Raw genomic sequence first — 20,016 nt, 5'->3', positions numbered from 1 at the left:
AAGGTTACTTTTGTTACCATATATTAAATAATAAACGTAAGAATTTAAACATTAAAGTACTGATAATTAATTAATAATTAAAATTAAAATAAAAATGTAACGTTGAGCCGTTTACATTAGTTGGTAATAGGAAGACATAATTTAAATTGATGTTATTTTCAGATTTTAAATTATAATTGTCCGTTTTTAAGAATAAACTTATGTTAGTTTCAGCATTAGATTAATTAAATTTTAAGGAACATAAAAATGTAAAAAATATTAAATTTAGATCAATTTATTATTTCAATTTCAATCAAACTAATTTGATAAGAAAAATGTATAATTTTTAAAAGATATCATACTGAAAAAGTTAATAATCAACCTTGGTAAAGAAAATATCTTGATTTCTCTTTTGACAACATTAAAAAACATAAAATCTTTGTATTTACTGATAAAAAAACAAGTTTAAAATATAAAGTTGGAATTCATGAACCTACCTATTATAGGTATGGAAGAAGTGTCACGTGTGAAGAGTGATTGTTAAGGGAGTGCTTAGGTTGTTGTTCCTTTATCTATTTGACACCTACTTCTCGACCACACATTCATTGTTTTTACTTGTACACATCCACGTGATATTCGTGTTCATCACCATCACCCATTTCCTATAATCTATTCATGCCACCTTAAAAAACAATTATTGGAACTAGATTCATTTGCATAGCCCATTGTTTCTTCTACTTATATTACTTATATCACATATAGGGACACCTTATAACATTAATTTCTCTACTATTTATTTCTAAAGAGTAGTCAAAACAAGTGAAAATGGAAGACGGGTAAACATTCTCTTCAAAATGATTAAAGTTTAATGACACCTTATTATAAGAATCAGTTACAGAAGTATAGTTCAATTTACACACTGATTATCAACATGCTATCATGTTTGTCATTGTTTTAGGGCACTGTACAACCCTTTGTCGATATTTTCATAGGGTAGTTGGCCTATCCTACCTCAAAACATCTTCCAACTATTACTGACAACGATATTAGAGGATATTTTAACTCCGGTTTTTACTTATTGCAGCCCCACAATTGCTTTGCGCACTTCCCAACTTTTAAAATGATATTCAAATTATATATTTTAAAAATTGTCCAGAACAACATTTATTTAGTGGAATTTTCAGAATGTATGAAATATATTTTGAAACAAAATTTTCAAAATAAAATTTTGGAAACAAACTTTTCAAAATATATATAATATTTTTCTTTTTTAAACATCTTTACATAAAATGCGGTTCAGAAAAAGTTTTCTAGAACACAAAATATATTTCAGTTTTTTTTTTTTTTTTTTTTTAATTTTCTCTCTTCCCCTTGCTTTCCCGTGTTTGTCCTCCTATTTTCTTTATCTGCAGTTGATAATGGAAACAGTGATAAAGACAGTGACGTGAAAGTGTTGAGAGCTTTTGAGTATTTTCTCGTTAATGTGGGAGCGCAGGAAGCAATGATTTCACTTTTAAAGTCACCGTTAATATATATATATATATATATATATATATATATATATATATATATATATATATATATATATATATATACCGTAATATACGTTTATGTATGTTAAATTGACAAAGATACATTCTATATAAAATTATCGAGTAAGGTGACATGATTGAAACTTGAAACAGCACTGCAGTAATCTTCCTCGGCAGAGAAAATGAGAGCACAATGAGAAATAAGTGTAAAATAATTATCTAGCTTGCAATAAACTGGCAAAGCACATGAACTACGCAATCGTGTAATCTAGTAAACTTAGGTAAGCATATGAAAATTTTCTGTATTTACAACTCCACTTCAGAAATGAAAAAAAGTGGGACTTGACTTCTCCAACCTCCTAAAAGATCATGTAATACAGACATAAATTGAGGCCTACGTAGAAGGAACAAGGCCGAGATTTAATGAAGATGAGACCTCAAAAATCATAATCTATATCTGTGACATTCTGAGACGAAGAACGCTTAAACAGATGTCCATGCTCATTGTACCGATCAAGGTTCTCACAGGGAGCAGGAAAGATGGTCCCTATTACACGGCCTTCAACAAAGGCACACTGAAAGATATGTTTCTTCTTGTAGGTTAGACCAACTGACATGTCTTGAAAACTCACATTTTTCACAGGAATTTCTTCACTGCCGTGTATACGTACTGGCACGCGAACCCCATGGCCATGGATAGTGGTAAAGCTTATGTCTGTCAGAATTGGGAGTGCCGTGGGTTCATACCCATCATCTGGGTGTTCATTGTAATCTGTCTTCATCACAATTCCAACACGGACATTCTCAAATGTCAGATTCCGATAAGTTATTTGGCGCACGTATCCTCCTCGTCCAGGGGCGGTCTTGATCCTCACACCACGTCTAGAATCCCACACAACAACATTCTCCACCGTGATATTGGATACTCCACCAGACATCTCACTGCCTATTGAGATGCCAGCACTGTTTCATTTCATAACAAAATTATGAAGATATGAAGAACTCAATACATGTTATTATAGACAGACAGACACAGACTAGCAACCAGTTCTCTCCTCAACGTTAATTGAGATTGATTTATGCACAATGGGAAAAGTTGTCATCAGTTAGACAGCCGTTGAGCTTATGAACAACATATTATAGAGATCCTGTGAGTGAGGTGATTCCAAACCAATCACAAATTACACACGGTTTCATGCTGGTGGAAGAATAAACAAATCTTAAAACTAAATCAGGTATGCCACAATGGCAAACATGTAAATGCTGGTTGGTTGATAATTAGTAGAATTGCATAGCTTGGCATACACTGTACTGCTATAAGTTCAGGCGGTTGATAAAGCCAGATAAGACATGAAACCCGAGATCCTAGGGTACTTATATTAAAACAGTATGCAGAGATGAGAAAAAACAAGTTTCATGGAACTCATTTGCACTTAGGTTCTTAAATTTATGCAGGCACATAAGAGCAGTTTATTTTCATACGCTTGGAAAAGCTCTCTCGGGAAGCTTCCTGAAGCAGGTGATTATTTTCCCAAATAAAAAGAGGCTGAAAGGTTAGCAGAAAATTACGAATTGGCCTTGTTAGGGTTTTACCTGACCATAGAGCGAAGAACAAGGTTTCGGATCATTATATTCATGGAAGGCCTTCCATATGAAATTCCATACTGATCCCAGCCACTTTTTATTGCAATTGCATCATCTCCCACACTTATGTAACAGTCCTCTATCAACATGTCCTCACAAGAGTCTGTTCATACCATAGAAAGTGGGGCGGGCTTATTAAAATTCTTCACACAAACAATAAAATTAGATGAACATTACAATTAAATTTAGATTCCTCAGTTTGATAATTGAAACACTAACCAAATAAAGTATAGCCAGTGCCAGATAAATTGCGTGTATCATGTTTGTGCACAACCAAACATCTCACACATGTTATGCAAAACTATGTTCTAAAATTAATCACCCACATGTTTGAAACACAATTCCCAAAAATCCGACATCTCACACAAGCTTACCCAAAAAAGAAGAAAAAAGATCAATTAACTCATTCCTGCCAGTATAATAATTTTCCCATTGAATCAATCCGAGTACATATTCATACTTTGAATGGTTCAGTTAGACATAAAAATAAAAATATTTCCAGGATTAAGCTTCCACCCTTTTTTCCACCATATATAATACTAATCCCCTTCTATGCATCTTCCTAAACATGACGTCTCTTCAAGTTGGTTTCTTTGTTATTTCCAACTATCAAGATGAAGCTATCCTAACCCCATTGTCGAGATCTATTTCCTTATTGATAGGATAGAACTAATTACCAAATTATAGACCATACAATAAGATATGAAATAAAGTTTTGTATTCGGTAGAAGATACTTGCCAGGATCTATGCCATCAGTATTTGGAGCTTCAAACACCGGAGCCAGTATAGTTACACCTTTTATTGTGATGTTTTTGCAGTCATACGGATGAAGTGTCCAGAAAGGAGAGTCACGCAAAGTAATGTTAGTGATCACAATGTCACTAGACCACATGATCTGAACAAGTGGCCCCCTAGTGTGGTTGAGACGCTTCTGGCGAAATTTTTGCCACCATGCTTGTCCTTGGCCATTTATGGTACCGTTATGCCCTGTCAGTTATGACAATAGATGGAATCAAATAAATTTATAAATAATGCTTAAGCAACACATTAGGTAAGAGTGAGGATGAGATAAAAGAGGAAAACATTGCAGTTCTAGGTTTGCTTATCCTGATAATTATTGCCTCCTAATTACTGTATTGCTCACAAAAGACTTTTATGCTAAGCCTTTTACCTTAAATGAGGTATAGGGTGCCAGGCTGTTTATCAATCACCAAACTAAAATACATCAAGGAAGTATTAGTAAATGCTAAATCAATTCATCTCTCTTCAAATATAGAAATATAATTGATTCCGATTGATATGAACACTTAAAAAAATGTGAGTCAATAAGGAACTATTCTGGTTGCTGTTCACCAAATGCTTTAGCCTTTGAAAAATATATCAAAATCAAATAAATTTTAAGGGCAAGTTTAAACAATATTAATTTTATTGAGACTTTAAACTTGAATGTGCTTACAATGACATTAGATATTGTTAGAATTGCTTAACTTATGGGAAAGAGTTAACTTGCTAGAATACGTTAATTCATCTTTTGTATTACCTATATGACATCTGTGTGTAGATCGTCATATCATTTTTGTTTCTCTACTAATGTAGACCATTGAACTCTCTTAGACACTTTTCATATTTTTAAGCCTCAAGTTGGAATAAGAGGAGGATGATTCAGCTCTATTCGTCATTGTCTGATGCATTCATTGTTGTCCACTACAGTCCACCGTTACTGGCTGTTGTCTTTCAGTGGTTGCATTAATCTCATCAAGCGATGCATTCACCGTTCAATCATTGCCATCCCCTACTCATGACACTCCAAATCAAACCACTTCTCAAAATCCCTCTCTTATTCCAAGTTCACCCAAGCCTTCATCACCTCCTTTGATCTATCAATGCAGGACACAGGATATTGCTCTATCGTTACCATGTAAGTCCCCTTCTTCCAATTCCTTCACCATCATTGACCCATACCACAACTCTCAATAATGAAGATCTTGCCTGACCAAAAGCTCTTTGGAAAGGTAGTTGCTCTACCAAATTCTCATCCTATTTACAACTTTCTAAGTTATCATCTGTCACCTTTTTTCCCCTTTGCCTCAATGTGTTCTCTATCATTATTCCTAATAATGTATAAGAAGCACTTTGACTAGAATCACACATGGGAACTTGTTTTTCTCTTCTACATGAGAAGACAATTGGACAGAGGTGAGTTTATGCTATTAAAGTTGGGCTAGATGGTAAAATTGACTGCCTTAAAGTGAGATTGGTTGCCAATGGGTACACACACACATACAATCTTGATCTTGATAACGGTGATACATTTTCTCCTATAACCAAAATTTACTATTGTTCAACTCTTCATTACCATAGTTGTTATTTGTCATCGGTCCCTCCATTAATGGATATCAAGAATTTCTTCCTATGTTATCTTGAAGAGGAAATACATGTGGAGCAACCTCTTGAATCTGTTGCTCAAGGGAGTGTGAGTTAGTTAGTAAATCGCATCAATTTCTCTATAATCTTAAACAATCTCTCCGTGCTTGGTTTGGCAAATTCAACCACATTGCACAAACTTGGCTTGAAATATGGTGAAATAGTTCACTTAGTCTTTTATTGTCATAACTCTCTTAAGAAATGTGTGTACTTAATTATATGTGTTAATGATATAGTCATCAGAGGGAATAATAACATTTTTCAAGCATTTATACAATCATTTTTTAGACCAAAGATCTTGACTGTCTTAAGTATTTTGTGGGTATCAAAGTAGCTCAATCAAAAGAAGGTATTGTTATTTCTCAGGAAAAAAATGCCTTAGATGTTCTAAAAGAAATAGATATGAATTGTAAACCTGTGGTTAGTCCAATCAGTTGTTATATCGATTGTGTAGGAACTCTTATAGATCGGCATTTCACAACTATTGTATTTTCATTGAAGAAAATATTATTTCTTGGAAAAGCAAGAAATGAAATGTTGTTGTTAAATCTAGTGTCAAAGTTGAATACAAGGCAATCACATCACTCATTTATGAACTTCTGTGGATAAAACAATTCCTTCAAGAGCTAAAGTTGTGAGAAACAACAAATGAGCATGCACTCTGACAACTGGGTATCCACATCACTTCCAATCTTCTATTTCAGGAGACGACCACACATGTAAGGATTGATTGTCATTTTGTTTGGGAGAAGTTGTTGACTGACAAAATTTGTCAATTCCAATTATCAACTCACAAATATTTAGATTAAGTCCTTGAGGGCACTCTGAATTCAATTTATATGTTTCAAACTTGATACATACGATTTGAATGCTGTAACTTGAGGAAGAATGTTAGAATTGTGTAATTTATTTGAAAGAGTTAACTTGATAGAATAGGTTAATCATCTGTAGTTACCTATTTGACACCTATGTGTAAATCATCATATCATTTTGTTTCTCTACTGATTCAAGTGTCAGTATAAATATGAATCCACAAAGAGATCGTTGAACTCTCTTAGATATTTTTCATATTTTCCAATCTCAGTGATACTAAATAAAGAACTCAAGAACAATGATGACTTTTTAGTCCTTCAAACATTGTAGGCACGATAAAAAATCCTAACCTGTTATCACAACATCTTTAAGATTTTGACCATGAATCAAACTGCCATATCGTGGCCCAGGATGCTCTCTCCCATACCCATATGAAGGCAATGGAGCCATCAGTGGCCAATATTTTTCATCCTGTCATCCATCACATAAGTGACAAATATAGTGTAAGTAAAATGTTTAAATATGAGAGTGGAAGGAATCTGTAATGTAAGAAATAGATTTATCAAGGAGAAAGACAAAACTACAAATATAAGTAACTATAGTTGAAGAGCTCAATGATATGATTTGGAAAAAAAAGAATCGATAGCACTCCTCTAAGCTAAATTCAACAGTGATAATATCTAGATCATTGATATTAAGTTCAACTGTCCAAATTCTCCCTCTCAAAGCTAAGTGCACAACGTAGACCTGTAAATTTATGATGGGTATCAATGTTTCCAACTGTCGATACATATTTTACAGAAATCTGGCTCGTATGAAGAAATTCAGCAAACCAGAAGACTGACTCTTGACAAAATCAAAGTTTGTTACGATCTAGGTATAATAAATCTTCAAAAAGATAAATCAAGCAACATTTTACTCTTTAAATCTTAATTACGACTTGTTATGTTGTACAACAACATCATATGGCCTAAACAGAAGCCTATCTGTTATTATTCATGTTGTACAACTCTTTATATCAATTTGATCACCTATAATTCGAGGTCCTCTTCAGTAATCCTACCATATTTTGTTCCAAGCTTGATCATTACCCTTGTACTAAATTGAAGTATATGTCTACCACAATGGAAATTTACATATCAAAACAGCAATACAGGAACAGAATATCCTTTTCCCACTAGGTAGGGATCAGCAACATAGTTTGTAAAACACCAAAAGTTTTATCATGTATAAGTGAGAAGATAAACAATTTAGCTCTAAATCTCTCTTAATGATTTGGCCAATAGTTTTGCTTGGTCTCCCACTATCACTAACCATTGGACTATCTTCTACATGATAGATGTTCCTCACTGGTGCTTCTTCAAGTGTTCTCTAAAATAGGCTTAAACCATCTAAAGACGAAATTCTACCATTTTTTTTCTATAATGGGAGGTACACAAGCTTTCTCTCTAATGACCATCTTCTTAATCCTGTCTTGCCTTTTGTAACAACTCCATCAATGTAATATCATCTTTGCCACATGTAACTGCATTTCTTTGCTGTCTCTTTACTATTCTACACTCAGTCCCGTACAACAACACAGATCATATGGTTCCGTGATCGAAGAGCTTGTGTGGTATTTTTCTATCACATATCACAAGATTTGCTCCATTTCATGCAAACCTTCTTGGATCTTGTGGATGGCATCACCTTCTATCTCTCAATCATTTGGCAAGATGGACTCGAGGTATTGTAATATTCAAGCTAGAATAAAATCCAAGGTTATTTTAAATAGAAAAATTGTGCCAAACAACTGCCGTCACAATAACCAAAGTGCCAAACTACAACCACCAAGCCTTGAAAAAATCTATAAATGACAAAGCAGTTCTACTCTTACAATACATCATTTAATAACATTAGGTAACGTCAGCTAAATAGACAACACAACGCTGTTCGATCAGGCTAAAGACATTTTTCCAGAGAAATCGTTTACTACTAGATCCCTTAACAAGTTACCCCAATCTCTCTCCGTAGTTTCACAACACTAAAGATCACACAATCTACTCTCTTCACTACTGTTTCTTCTGTTACATGTGCAAACCACCTTAACAACTTCCCCCAATATCCTACATATTAAGAATAACAACACAAACAGTACAAAATTAACAGTAAGTTAAAAAAAAGAAGGAAAGAAGGGAGAACGATAACTGACATCAATGCCGAGAATAACAGCATCTTGAGCTAGAAACAAAGTCATATGGCTAGTGAGATTAAACGGCGCCGTAAGCCAGCGTCCGGGAGGCACGTTTAACTGCGCACCGCCTTTCTTCCCAAACTTCGAAATCGCGGAAACCGCCCTCTCGAAGGCCTCGGTGTTGATAGTGACGCCATCACCGACACCTCCGAAATCCGTCAAATTGAAGGCGGTGGGGCGGAGCTTGGGCATGGGCCTGGCGGGAGGAGCGCCGAAGACGAGGAAGCCGCCGACAATGTTCCTCTGCCACAGGAAAAGGGAGGCGAAGGCGGCGATCCAGAGCACGGTGAAGAGGGTTTTGTGCGAGGTGAGGAAGGTGGGGAGCCAGCGGCGAAGGTCGAGCCTTTGGTGGTGGAAGCGCCCTAGCGTGGAGGTCTCCACCATTTTGCGAAGCGGGGTTGGATTTGGCAGGTGACGGAGACGTGGGTCAATGGAAACTCATGGATTGGCTTGGTGGAAAAAGGAGGGTCTGATCGAATGATGAAAATGAATTTGATTTGGAGTGAATTGAAAGGGAAGGTCTCAGAGTGGAACTGGAAGCTGGGTCCAAAGACAACGATACAGAAACAACACTCTCTTCAAAATCTAAGATACCATCACCTTCCACATCGATCCTCCTTCCATGCCTCCTCCCTATTTTTCTTCTTTTTACAATTTCACTGCCTCCACACCCACATTCTATTTTTTTCTCTCTCCGTAAAAAAAAAAATTAAAAAAAAAACTTTTTATGCTTTTATGTAATTTTATATACACTCGAATCAACTTTCATCAACACTCTAAGTTCATTTTCCTAATCACTTCTCTCTTTTCATATCAAATTCAAAAAACATCTTTTTTTCATTTGTTTAGCTCCTACGACAATGTCCCCATCGGTGGTTGTTCATCAAATGTTGTCTAACTCTAAAAGGTAACACATTGATGGATAATTAACTTTTTCTTATTTCATTAACTCAAATCAAATTAATTTTGTTTAATCATTTGAAAATTTTTGATTTAGATCAGTAAAATATAGAAAGAGAAAAAAATTACCTAACTGTACATAGTTATTAAACTCTAAAAAGTTAAAGAGTGGTGGATTATTAACTTTTTTATTTTTTATTTTAAATTTTCTTTCAAAGGTAATTATATAATAAGTATATTTATTGTGTCTGGGTAATATTTGTAACACTTTTTTATTATTAATAACTTGCACATTTGACATGTAGAATGCAAAATTCATTATTCAAAATATTATTACTTTACTTTGAAAGTAAGATGAATGTCGCGGTAGGTTAACAATAGAACTATACCCTGATGAGTGATTGATGAATGCGTGTTATTGAGTGTTACTTTAAAATTAAGGTTAGTTCTCTAAACGTGTAAATAATCAATGATTTATAAGGACATTTTAATTTATTTTTATTATGTTTTTTTATTAGGTGTATAGGTCAAGATATAATACAAAAAGTTAAATAAACACTTTATTTAAAGTCCCAATTTATAAAATTGAATAATTTTAATAGTTTTGTTGAATTCTGTCTCCAACATTAAACTTTGTTTAAAATCAAAGTTTTTCCAGAATACTTCATTGCTGATGATCACGTGAATGTGTCTCAATTCTATCATCAAGTAGTTTTCTATCTTAAAAGGAGAGATGTTGTGACTTAAGAGATTAATAAGAGATTAAGAATTTGGAAAATAACTACATATTAATTTCTTCACCCGAAAGCAAACATTGCATAGGGGTGCAAATATGTTTTCAAATCGAATACAACGTTGATGGTTCCATCAATAAATACAAAGTTTGGTAACCAAAGATCATAGACATAGGTTGAAATAACCTTTGTAAGGTTTTATTAGTCATTATTACTGAAAAAAAAAACTCTATAACAATTAAATATCAATATAATACATTCTTAATTTCTTAAATGGTGAATTATTAAAAAAAAATATATGCATAGATAACGAAATATCAACAAAAGAATTAATTAGTTTGCAAGTCAAACAAGTTTACATATGAACATAAACAAATATATAAACAATTATTTTACAAATTCTTAACATTTTATTGTAACATGATTATTTATAATTAACATGCTTATATATAGTCCAAAATTGATTATTCTTGGTCTATCATTTATGATATCTGTTCAGAACAATTATATAACTTAAAGTCAAGATTAAAAGCAATTTAAACATACGTTCTTTTATATTTTTTAAGAATAAAATCATAATATTAGAACGTCTTGTCAAGACAAAATGGATGAAGTTTGAAACTTTAAAATTAGCAATGTTTCAATATATTTCACATCAAAAGAACATTAAAATGAGTTAATTATACATAAAGATAATCTATTTTAAATAAGATATTTTGTATTATATAGTTTAAATAGTCCAAAATAGTTTTATAATTGTTTTTAAAATTTAGTTTAATTTTATAATAACTCAGGTACATTTTTTTTCATGAAAACTTGATGTATACATTTTAAATCGAAATAAACCACTTGATATTTGAGAAGAAATTCTAATGTATACGTTGTTTTGGGGAAACTTTGTTGTCTAGATGAAGAGAATCATGTGATAATTGACTTACTAGATTTTGCTTAAAAGAATATACGAACAAATATATCATATCTGGTTATGTTCTATGATAGTTTTTTTTATTCTTCTTAATATCATAATCATTTTCATCACATTCTTATTTTTTGAAAGGTAAACCTCTTCTCCTATAACTCTCTTCCTTTCTTTACAGTCTAGTTCTTTTTTATGTCTTTCTTCTTGGATTTTTTTTTTCTTTTTTACAATGATAAGTTAATACATATCTTTTTATAGTATTTTGAATTAACATACGTGGTTTTTTTTCATTAAATTTAAAATATGATAAATAAATAATGAATTAATGAAAAAAATAACATGTGTTGAAAACATTGTGTCAAAATATTCAATGCTGTACCAACTTTATAATTGGAAAATGATATTTTAACACCAATTTTTTGATATCATTTTGACATTACACATGTGTCAAAATGTGGTTGGACGATTTCAAATTAAAAAAAAAACTTTGGTTTTTCTCTTCCAAACTTGCTTCAGCTTTTTTTAATTTGAAATTGTTCAACCATATTTTGACACGTATGTAGTGTCAAGATGGTGTCAAAAATTGGTGTTAAAATATCATTTTCTGGGTCATTAACCATCAACCACCATGAAACACCGTCCAACCACCAATTCATGAATTGATCCACGTACGCCAAATAAACTACGTATACCCAAGAACAACCTGAACCGAATTGCTTAATTTCAAAAGAACCTTCAAGAATCCAAGTTTACCTTGCTGCCGAACCATGCCAAGAAACAGTCTCCATGGTTGGAGCTTGATGAGGATGAGCGTCCTTCTTATGAACCTTTCCAACATTCATACCAGCACATAGGCGCTAAGTTAAATACAAAAAAGAGCAATTTTATTAAAATTAGTGATTCAGTGTTGAGGTTTACGCTCAAGAATCAAGATGAACTGTTACTGGTTTAAAATTTGGTTAACTGAGTCTAGTCTTTACTAAATGTACTTTGGAAGTTGAAAGCAGCTACTAGTTTGAAGATGCTATTTTAAACATTGATGGATGGAAAAAATCTAACGTTAAAAAAAATAAAAAAAGAAGAATAGAAAAGAGATAATATTAGAGAGGTATGTTTGGTTTATTTATATTGTAGATAGAGTCGATAGGAAGAGAGAAAGAGGTAGGCATGCATGGGAGGTGGAGGGAAAATACGTGCATGTGCATGGATGAGTGGTTGACAGCCGCAAAAGGCAAAGGCCAGAAATGAAGGTGACAGGGTCAAGAGTGGGCGAAATTAATGGGAAAAATTTGAAGGAGAGAGCGAGGTAGCTATTGTTAGAATGGTGGTAATTGTGGGAGCTCCATCTCTCAAACACGCACGACAACCTAGCTAGGTAGTTTTCCATTCCCGTAGGTGGGTACCCAAATTCAACAAACAAAACAAAAAAAGGCAAATCCAAAACAATCAGAGAACCTCAATCTTTCCGAGCAGCGGTCCATTTCTCTCCCGGACGCATAAGATTTCCGGCACGGCGATGGCCGCTGTTCGCCTATTCTTCTTCCTCCTCCTCCTCTCCCTCCTCCCTCCCTCCCATCCTCTCTCGGATAACCAAGCTCTCCTCAACCTAAAAAAATCCTTCTCCGACCCCCAAACCCTCCCCTCCTGGGTCCCCGACCAGAACCCTTGCTCCTCTCGTTGGGTCGGCGTCATCTGCGTCAACAACGTCATCAACAGCCTCCATCTCACCGACCTCTCCCTCTCTGGCACCATAGACATCGAAGCCCTCTCCCAGATCCCCTCTCTCCGCTCCATCAGCTTCAACAACAACAACTTCTCCGGGCCCATTCCCGCCTTCAACAAACTCGGAGTCCTCAAAGCCCTCTACTTGACCAACAATAAGTTCTCCGGCCCCATCCCCTCCGACTTCTTCTCCCAGTTAGCCTCCTTGAAGAAAATATGGCTTTCCAACAACAAATTCTCCGGCCCCGTCCCGCAATCCTTAACCACCCTCCGCTTCCTCTCCGAGCTCCATCTCGAGAACAACGAGTTCTCCGGCCCCGTTCCCGAACTCAAACAGGACATCAAATCACTCGACTTCTCCAACAACAAGCTCCAAGGCCCAATCCCCTCCTCCATGTCGCGCTTCGACGCAAAATCTTTCTCCGGCAACATTGAACTCTGCGGGCAGCCGCTGGATAAACCGTGTGAGTCCGCGGCCAGTGAAGGCCCCGGTTGGGGATTGAAGGTGGTTATTATCATCTTCATTGCCGCTGTTCTCGCCGGCGTTTTCGTCATGGCGCGATCCAAGCGTCAACGCGACGATGACTTTAGCGTGATGAGCAGGGATAACGCGGAGGAGGTGGTGCAGGTGCACGTACCAAGCACCAACCACAGCAGGGGAAACTCCGATGGGAGCAAGAAGGAGTCGACGACGTCGAAGAAAGGGGCGGGGCGGAGTATTGGTGACCTCGTGATGGTGAACGACGAGAGGGGCACGTTTGGGTTGCCTGATCTGATGAAGGCTGCGGCGGAGGTTCTCGGAAACGGTGGGCTGGGTTCGGCGTACAAAGCAGCCATGGCCAGTGGGTTGTCTGTGGTGGTAAAGCGAATGCGGGAGATGAATAAAGTGAGCAGAGACATCTTCGACGCCGAGATGAGACGTTTTGGAAGACTCAGAAACCCTAACATCTTGACGCCTCTCGCTTACCATTACCGCAAGGAGGAGAAGCTGTTCGTCACAGAGTACATGCCCAAAGGAAGCTTGTTATACGTCTTGCACGGTACCACCTTCATTTCTAACTATTCATTTTCATTTTCAAAAACATATTGGAGTAATGAAAATTGTATGCATGCATGCATGCATGCAAGGTGATACAGTGATATGTATAATAAAAGGGGATTCGGTAAAATGTTTTTCAGGTGACAGAGGATCGAGTCATTCGGACCTGAACTGGCCAATCCGTTTGAAAATTGTGAAGGGAATAGCACGAGGGTTAGGGTTTCTGTATAAAGAATTTTCCAGCGAAGACCTGCCACATGGAAACCTGAAATCAAGCAATGTTCTGCTAACTGATAATTACGAAGCTCTCCTCAGCGATTTCGCCTTTCATCCTCTAATGAACCACAGCTACGCCGTACAGACAATGTTTGCATACAAAACTCCAGATTACGTAACATACCAGCGTGTGACACAGAAAACAGACGTCTACTGCCTCGGAATCATCGTTCTTGAGGTGATCACCGGGAAATTCCCTTCTCAGTATCACAGCAATGGCAAGGGTGGCACTGACGTGGTGCACTGGGTGCTAACTGCAATCTCTGACAGAAGAGAGGCGGAGTTGATCGATCCAGAGTTGAAGAGCAGTCACTCTAACTCCCTGAATCAAATGCTACAACTTCTCCAAATAGGGGCTGCTTGCACGGAGAGCAACCCCGACCAACGACTTAACATGAAGGAAGCCATTAGGAGGATAGAGGAGGTTCAGGTTTAATGGTTGTTCTGTCAATATCTCTAGCTTAGTACAGAGTTGCCTTTTGTAGGTGAGAATTGTGCAGGCCTAAAAAACATTGCTCTTCAGCATCTTCACATATCCGACAACTAATGACTTTGTGCATGTGATCCAAACACACACACAAACACGCTGGGCGAAAGAGAATGAATGATGAGAGAAAGAGAGAGGGAGAAAAAAAGGCACGAGGGGGAGGAAAAATCGGAGGCATATGCATGCATGGTGTGAGATGTTTTTGATGAACTTTATCATGTCATGTATCTGAGTACAAATATTATGAAATAGGGCATAAATTGAAAGATGCTGAAGCTTGGAGTTTTGCCCATTTTTTTGTCCTTGTCAAGAAAGAGAAATGTCAAAGTCCAAGGCCGTGCCTCTTTTCTGCTGATAGCAGCCCTTGTAAATTATATGCTATTCTTATAAAATGAAATCATTTTTTAGACAGTATCCCCTCTGTATTATCACAATTTTGGGATTTACCACTTCTTTTCTTTCTCCTATATCAAATCCAAAGGGATTGCTTTTCATTTCTCCCTTCCGTCCCTTTCCTTTCTTCTTGTACATTTTTTCTTTTTCTTTTAAAGTTAGCTAATACAAGTTCCTTCACAAATGTCTAATGTCCTAAGTTTTATCCATTTGTTTTTCTTTCTATGTTTTTACCTCCTTTCACAATATGAAAATATTATCTAGTGGTTACACACTTGTATATTACCTATGCAATAAAGTGTCAATCTTTTTTTTCTTGAAAACTAAAAAGTTTGAATACATATTATAATATAAATAGTATTCTGACTGTATATCCATGATATAGTCATAACTTACATAATTTTTTTATTTATTTAAAACGGCACGTGTTTGATTTTGATATTAATAGTTGGATTTTGTGTTTAACACTAGCACTAGACTAGACTTAAAGGTTAGCATAATCCAGGTTCAATTCTTTCTGTAGAAAAATACTAGTGCAAAATCGCTGTTTAACGTCGTCTCTTAGATGTCGTTTATGAAGTGACGAGACGTATATGACCGACCTGTGATATTTTCGTAAATAAATTGGCCATATAGACATCAGTTTGTGGGTCGACCGATGTCTATGATAGTGTAGACGTCAGTTTCACCCTAAACAAACGTCCATGGGCCTGACAGGTAGGTGAGAAGTCAATCTATTTCTAATAGACGTCGATTACGGGGGCTAGACGTCTATCTTGTTGCAATTAATGTGATTCACCAACCTATGTAGACGTCACTTGGTATAGGACCGACGTCTACTGGACTGACTGGTTATTGAAAAGTCACTTCGTTCAGCGCTTTGGATGTCAGCGTCCCATCGTCCGACGTCTAAATGGCCTGAAAAGGCAGTTGAATAGTTTCTTGGACGTCGGTTTAGTCAGGCAGTCGACCTGCAATTAATGCAATTCACTTACCCCACAGGAAAATAGATGTCCCTTTGTTCAGGACCGACGTCTATAAGTACATAGACGTCGGCCCCCAAGTCCCCGTCGTCTACTGGACTGATCGGTTACTGAAAAGTCACTTCGTTCAGCGCTTTAGATGTCAGATTACCCCTGAATCTGACATCTAAATGGCCTGAAAAAGACAGGTGAAAAGTCTCTTGAACGTCAGATTAGTGATGTAGCCGACGTCTATAAATGTTGGTTGGTACGATGACCGACACATAAATTCATCTTAAATAAACCGCAAACTCACAGTTACTCGCACATCATCTTCTTCCTCCTCTCCTTTTCTCTCTCGCAGTTATGCGCACAATCTTCTTCCTCCTCTCCTTTTCTCTCTCTCGCAGTATTACATTGCAGGTGCATTTTTTTTATTTCAACCTTTTAAACTTTGTTTTAGTCCGATTAAATTGGTGTCTTGATCGGTTATCATCTACTAATCGATTAAAATGTGTTTTCGTTGTGTTTTAGTGCAATTTTGATCCTCTCTTTGGGTATTGTGGTACCACATTCTCCCATTGCTAGCTTCCTTACAAGAAAAGCGACGTCTTTTGGATGTTTTATGGTGTTTCGACCCAAAATGGAAATTGGGTCTTTGTCTAGTTCGTGTCACCGTAATTTTTTCTTTTTGCGGTTTGAATGGGAACTAGGCATGGACCGAGGTTCTATTTCGAGTTGAAATGTTATAAGAGATACAAAAGACACAAGCTTTTTTGGTGGGGAAGTTAGCGAAGGGAGAGTGTGTTACTAGGCTATCGAAAGACAGGATCAAAACTGCACTAAAACACAACGGCTATCTTAGACGTCAGTTAGTGCTATATCGAACGTCTATAGTGGCCATAGAGGTCGAACATAGACGTCGGTCAGTGACATGTTCGACCTCTATATATTCCCGTAGACGTTAGTTAAGGCATAGACTAATGTCTATATAGTGCCATTAGACGTCGGTTGAGGCCTAGTCTGACATCTATATAGTGGCCTTCGACGTCGGAGATGGCACAAACTGACGTCTAAATAAACGTCAGTTATTTGAAATTTCGACGTTCCATTATCGTCACTCGTATAGACGTTGTTTGTGAAAGTGACGTTAAAAGCCCAAAATAACACACCTCTAAAATCTTTTCTACACTAGTGAAAGTTAAATACTTTAAATGTCATGATTTAGTTATAACTACAATTAACATTTCTTGCAAACCTAAGATGGAAAAATTAAATATTTCTAAAATAAAAATTATAAACAAATAAAAACTTATCATGATAGGTACAAGAATAATTATTGTAAAAATTCATTCATGTATCAAATTAAAATTTTTGTATATTTTTTTGAAATTAAAATTTGTTAAATGTTGCTGGGAACAAACTTAAAATATTTAAAGCTAATATGAAAAGAATTATTGCTTTATATTTGATAAAAAAGATATAAAAGTATTATCAAAACAAAAAGAAGATAAATATTTCTTAGAATTTGATGTCTAAAAGAAAAAAAAAATGAAGAACCACATTCTAATCTCCATTAAAGATCCAATATTACTATCATTCTATTCAAAATAGACAAAAAGAAAAAAAAAATTGCAAGATTGAAAAAGGAAGAAATTTAATAAAAAATGTCAAACAATAAAGTGTGACCCATAAAAAATTGTTATAAACAAAAAAAGGTAGAATAAAGAAAACAATCAAATACGAAATTTATAATTCAAATAGGTAAATATTAAGACAAGAAAGAATTTTGAGAATATTTAATTGATATATATTTTTTAAATTAGCTTTTATTAACTTTTAAAAATATATTTACATAAGAAAAATATAACTTACTATTTAGATTTAAAAAATCAAGATTAAATTTTTATAAGTATTTAATTTTCTGTCATTTTACTTTGCATATATAACATGCAAATAAATAAAATAACAAACTCATTTCTATAACCTATCTCTTGTGTTTTTAAGATCCAGAATAAAAAAAAAAAAATAGAATTCCACAAATACTGGAAGCGAATACTATGTATGCATCATTTATCTCTCATCATTCTGTACTAAGGTGTGGAATCAAGTAAAATATCAATTTGAAAATATAATTTTATATTAAAAATTCAAATAATAATTGTTGAAGTCTAAAGTTACTGACATGTTAAATAAAAACGAGCATACTTTGTTATTAAATGTTTTTTATCCCAATCTAAAACACAAAAAAAATTTAGTGTTGTGAAAATGGGTTATCTATAGAGCCGTCAAAATGGGTCACAATCCGCGAGCCAACGCGGCCCGTCACGGATTCGGGTCGGGTTGGGTTTGAAACATACAATCTAGTTATATGCGGGTCAGATTTCAACCCGGCTCATTTAGACCCGGCTCATGCGGGTTGAACCCGTGGTGAGCCGGGTTGGCCCACCAACCCGCCTACCTAATTTTATTTTTTTAATTTATTATTTTATTTATGAAACGCTAAAAAGTAAAATATTCTCTTCACTCACTGTGTATACCAAAAAAGTAACATCTGCTCTCACAAATCACTCTCACTGTACTTGCTCTCATTTGAACGGTGCTCTCACCCTCACTTCACTTAAATTCTTCAAGGAGTAGGTAAAACACCCTTCCTTTATTCTTTTCTTTTTTCCACATTTTTGTTTTCTCACTTCTCTTTTTTTTTTTTTTTTTTTTTTTTTTTTTCAAAAACCCTATAATGACAAAAACAGGGGTTTGCGAATTTGTTTTTTGTTCAGGGGATTTGAAGACATGGAATGATTTTTTTCATGTTCTGACATGTTTGTATCAGATTTTGTTCATGTTATTTAAACAATTTGAGTATACATTATTTGAACAAGCCCTTCTTGATATCTTTGAATTTGAGAAATTATGTTACAAATTAAACTATTAATTTTTTGTTGATGTTATTGAGTACTGGTTCTCTTTTTTTTTTTTTACTAATATTTTTTTATTAATTGTCGGAATTGTTCTGATATTTGGAAAATCTTTATTAGTGAATTTGGAGACAACAAGGTTACAACAATTGATGAAGAAGATGATTCAAGAGAGCATAATATTGTGGATTTATCTATTCAAGATTCTAATATCGTAAATGGACAAGGAACAAAAAAATGATGAATATAAGAAACCTATTTGTATGTTTTTTTATGACATTTGGATTATATTGTACTTTTTGTTATTATTTTGATTTGTGTTTAACATAATTTGTTGGGAGTGAAATTTGTTTAAATTTAAATTACAGAAAGTTTGTATTTTTTTTTATTTAAAAAAATATAATGAAATGGGCTAGTGAGCCAACCCGTTTACCCACCAACCCGTGGTGGGTCAGGCCGAGTTCAAGTTTTTCTGGCTCGCTAGTAAATGAGTCGGGTTGGGTTGGCTCACTAAATAACTAACCCGTGGTGGGCCGGGTCGGGTCGAGCCGGGTTACCCGTTTTGACAACTCCAGTTATTTGGCTCAATTCGGTTCAGTTCATCATGTATTCACTTACTAGTTTATTTAATTATAATTTTTTAAATAAAAAGTTACAATTATTTTGTAATTTAAATCTAAATAAATTTCACTTCCAAAATAATGTTAAACTTAAAATGATTAAAAATAATAAAAAAGTACAATATAATTCACTTCTAATAAGTCAAATAATATTTTTTAAGATTTTATAAAATAATAAAATAAAATTACGTAAATTGACTAACTCAGTTCACTACGTATTCAACCGAATTTAAATAAACTGAGTTAAAATTTAACTGACATAAAAAAATACATTATTTTTTTACAGCTCAAACGCATGGTTAGCCAAATTAGCCTGCATTTTGGCAGCGGTATAAAATCTGTGTTCATATTTTCTTAAAACTTTTTTTAACATATTTATATAATTTTACTTTTGATTTTATAACTTTGTAATTACATAAT

The 20,016-nt window shown here is 34.8% G+C and overlaps 2 protein-coding genes across 2 annotated transcripts; one reads left to right on the top strand and one right to left on the bottom strand.

Moving 5' to 3' along the window:
• Window positions 1–1,718: 1,718 nt before the first annotated feature.
• On the bottom strand, window positions 1,719–9,305 carry LOC106768830 (probable polygalacturonase). The gene is made up of 5 exons (XM_014654181.2): window positions 8,585–9,305; window positions 6,744–6,864; window positions 3,895–4,143; window positions 3,105–3,258; window positions 1,719–2,474 (listed from the first exon to the last, which is right to left on the bottom strand). The coding sequence occupies exons 1-5, from the start codon at window positions 9,008–9,010 to the stop codon at window positions 1,949–1,951; spliced, it is 1,476 nt and encodes a 491-aa protein (XP_014509667.1). The 5' UTR covers window positions 9,011–9,305; the 3' UTR covers window positions 1,719–1,948.
• A 2,935-nt stretch (window positions 9,306–12,240) lies between these two features.
• Window positions 12,241–14,652, top strand: LOC106766508 (pollen receptor-like kinase 3). The gene is made up of 2 exons (XM_014651232.2): window positions 12,241–13,941; window positions 14,081–14,652. Exons 1-2 carry the CDS (start codon window positions 12,696–12,698, stop codon window positions 14,650–14,652), a joined length of 1,818 nt encoding a protein of 605 aa, XP_014506718.1. The 5' UTR covers window positions 12,241–12,695.
• Window positions 14,653–20,016: the final 5,364 nt, after the last annotated feature.

The sequence above is a fragment of the Vigna radiata genome, chromosome 7 (genome assembly GCF_000741045.1).
Source record: "Vigna radiata var. radiata cultivar VC1973A chromosome 7, Vradiata_ver6, whole genome shotgun sequence".
NCBI classification, from domain to species: Eukaryota; Viridiplantae; Streptophyta; class Magnoliopsida; order Fabales; family Fabaceae; genus Vigna; species Vigna radiata.
The sequence above is the reverse complement of the archived record's forward strand: the minus strand, read 5'-3'. Positions and strand labels throughout refer to the sequence as shown.

Excerpts from the sequence above, each read along its gene's own strand:
- LOC106768830 (XM_014654181.2), bottom strand. The coding sequence starts at position 9,010 with ATGGTGGAGACCTCCACGCTAGGGCGCTTCCACCACCAAAGGCTCGAC. Across the intron at positions 4,144-6,743 it reads TAAAGATGTTGTGATAACAG|GGCATAACGGTACCATAAAT; the intron begins GTTAGGATTTTT and ends CATAACTGACAG. Across the intron at positions 3,259-3,894 it reads TACTGATGGCATAGATCCTG|ACTCTTGTGAGGACATGTTG; the intron begins GCAAGTATCTTC and ends TGGTATGAACAG.
- LOC106766508 (XM_014651232.2), top strand. The coding sequence starts at position 12,696 with ATGGCCGCTGTTCGCCTATTCTTCTTCCTCCTCCTCCTCTCCCTCCTC. Across the intron at positions 13,942-14,080 it reads CTTGTTATACGTCTTGCACG|GTGACAGAGGATCGAGTCAT; the intron begins GTACCACCTTCA and ends AATGTTTTTCAG.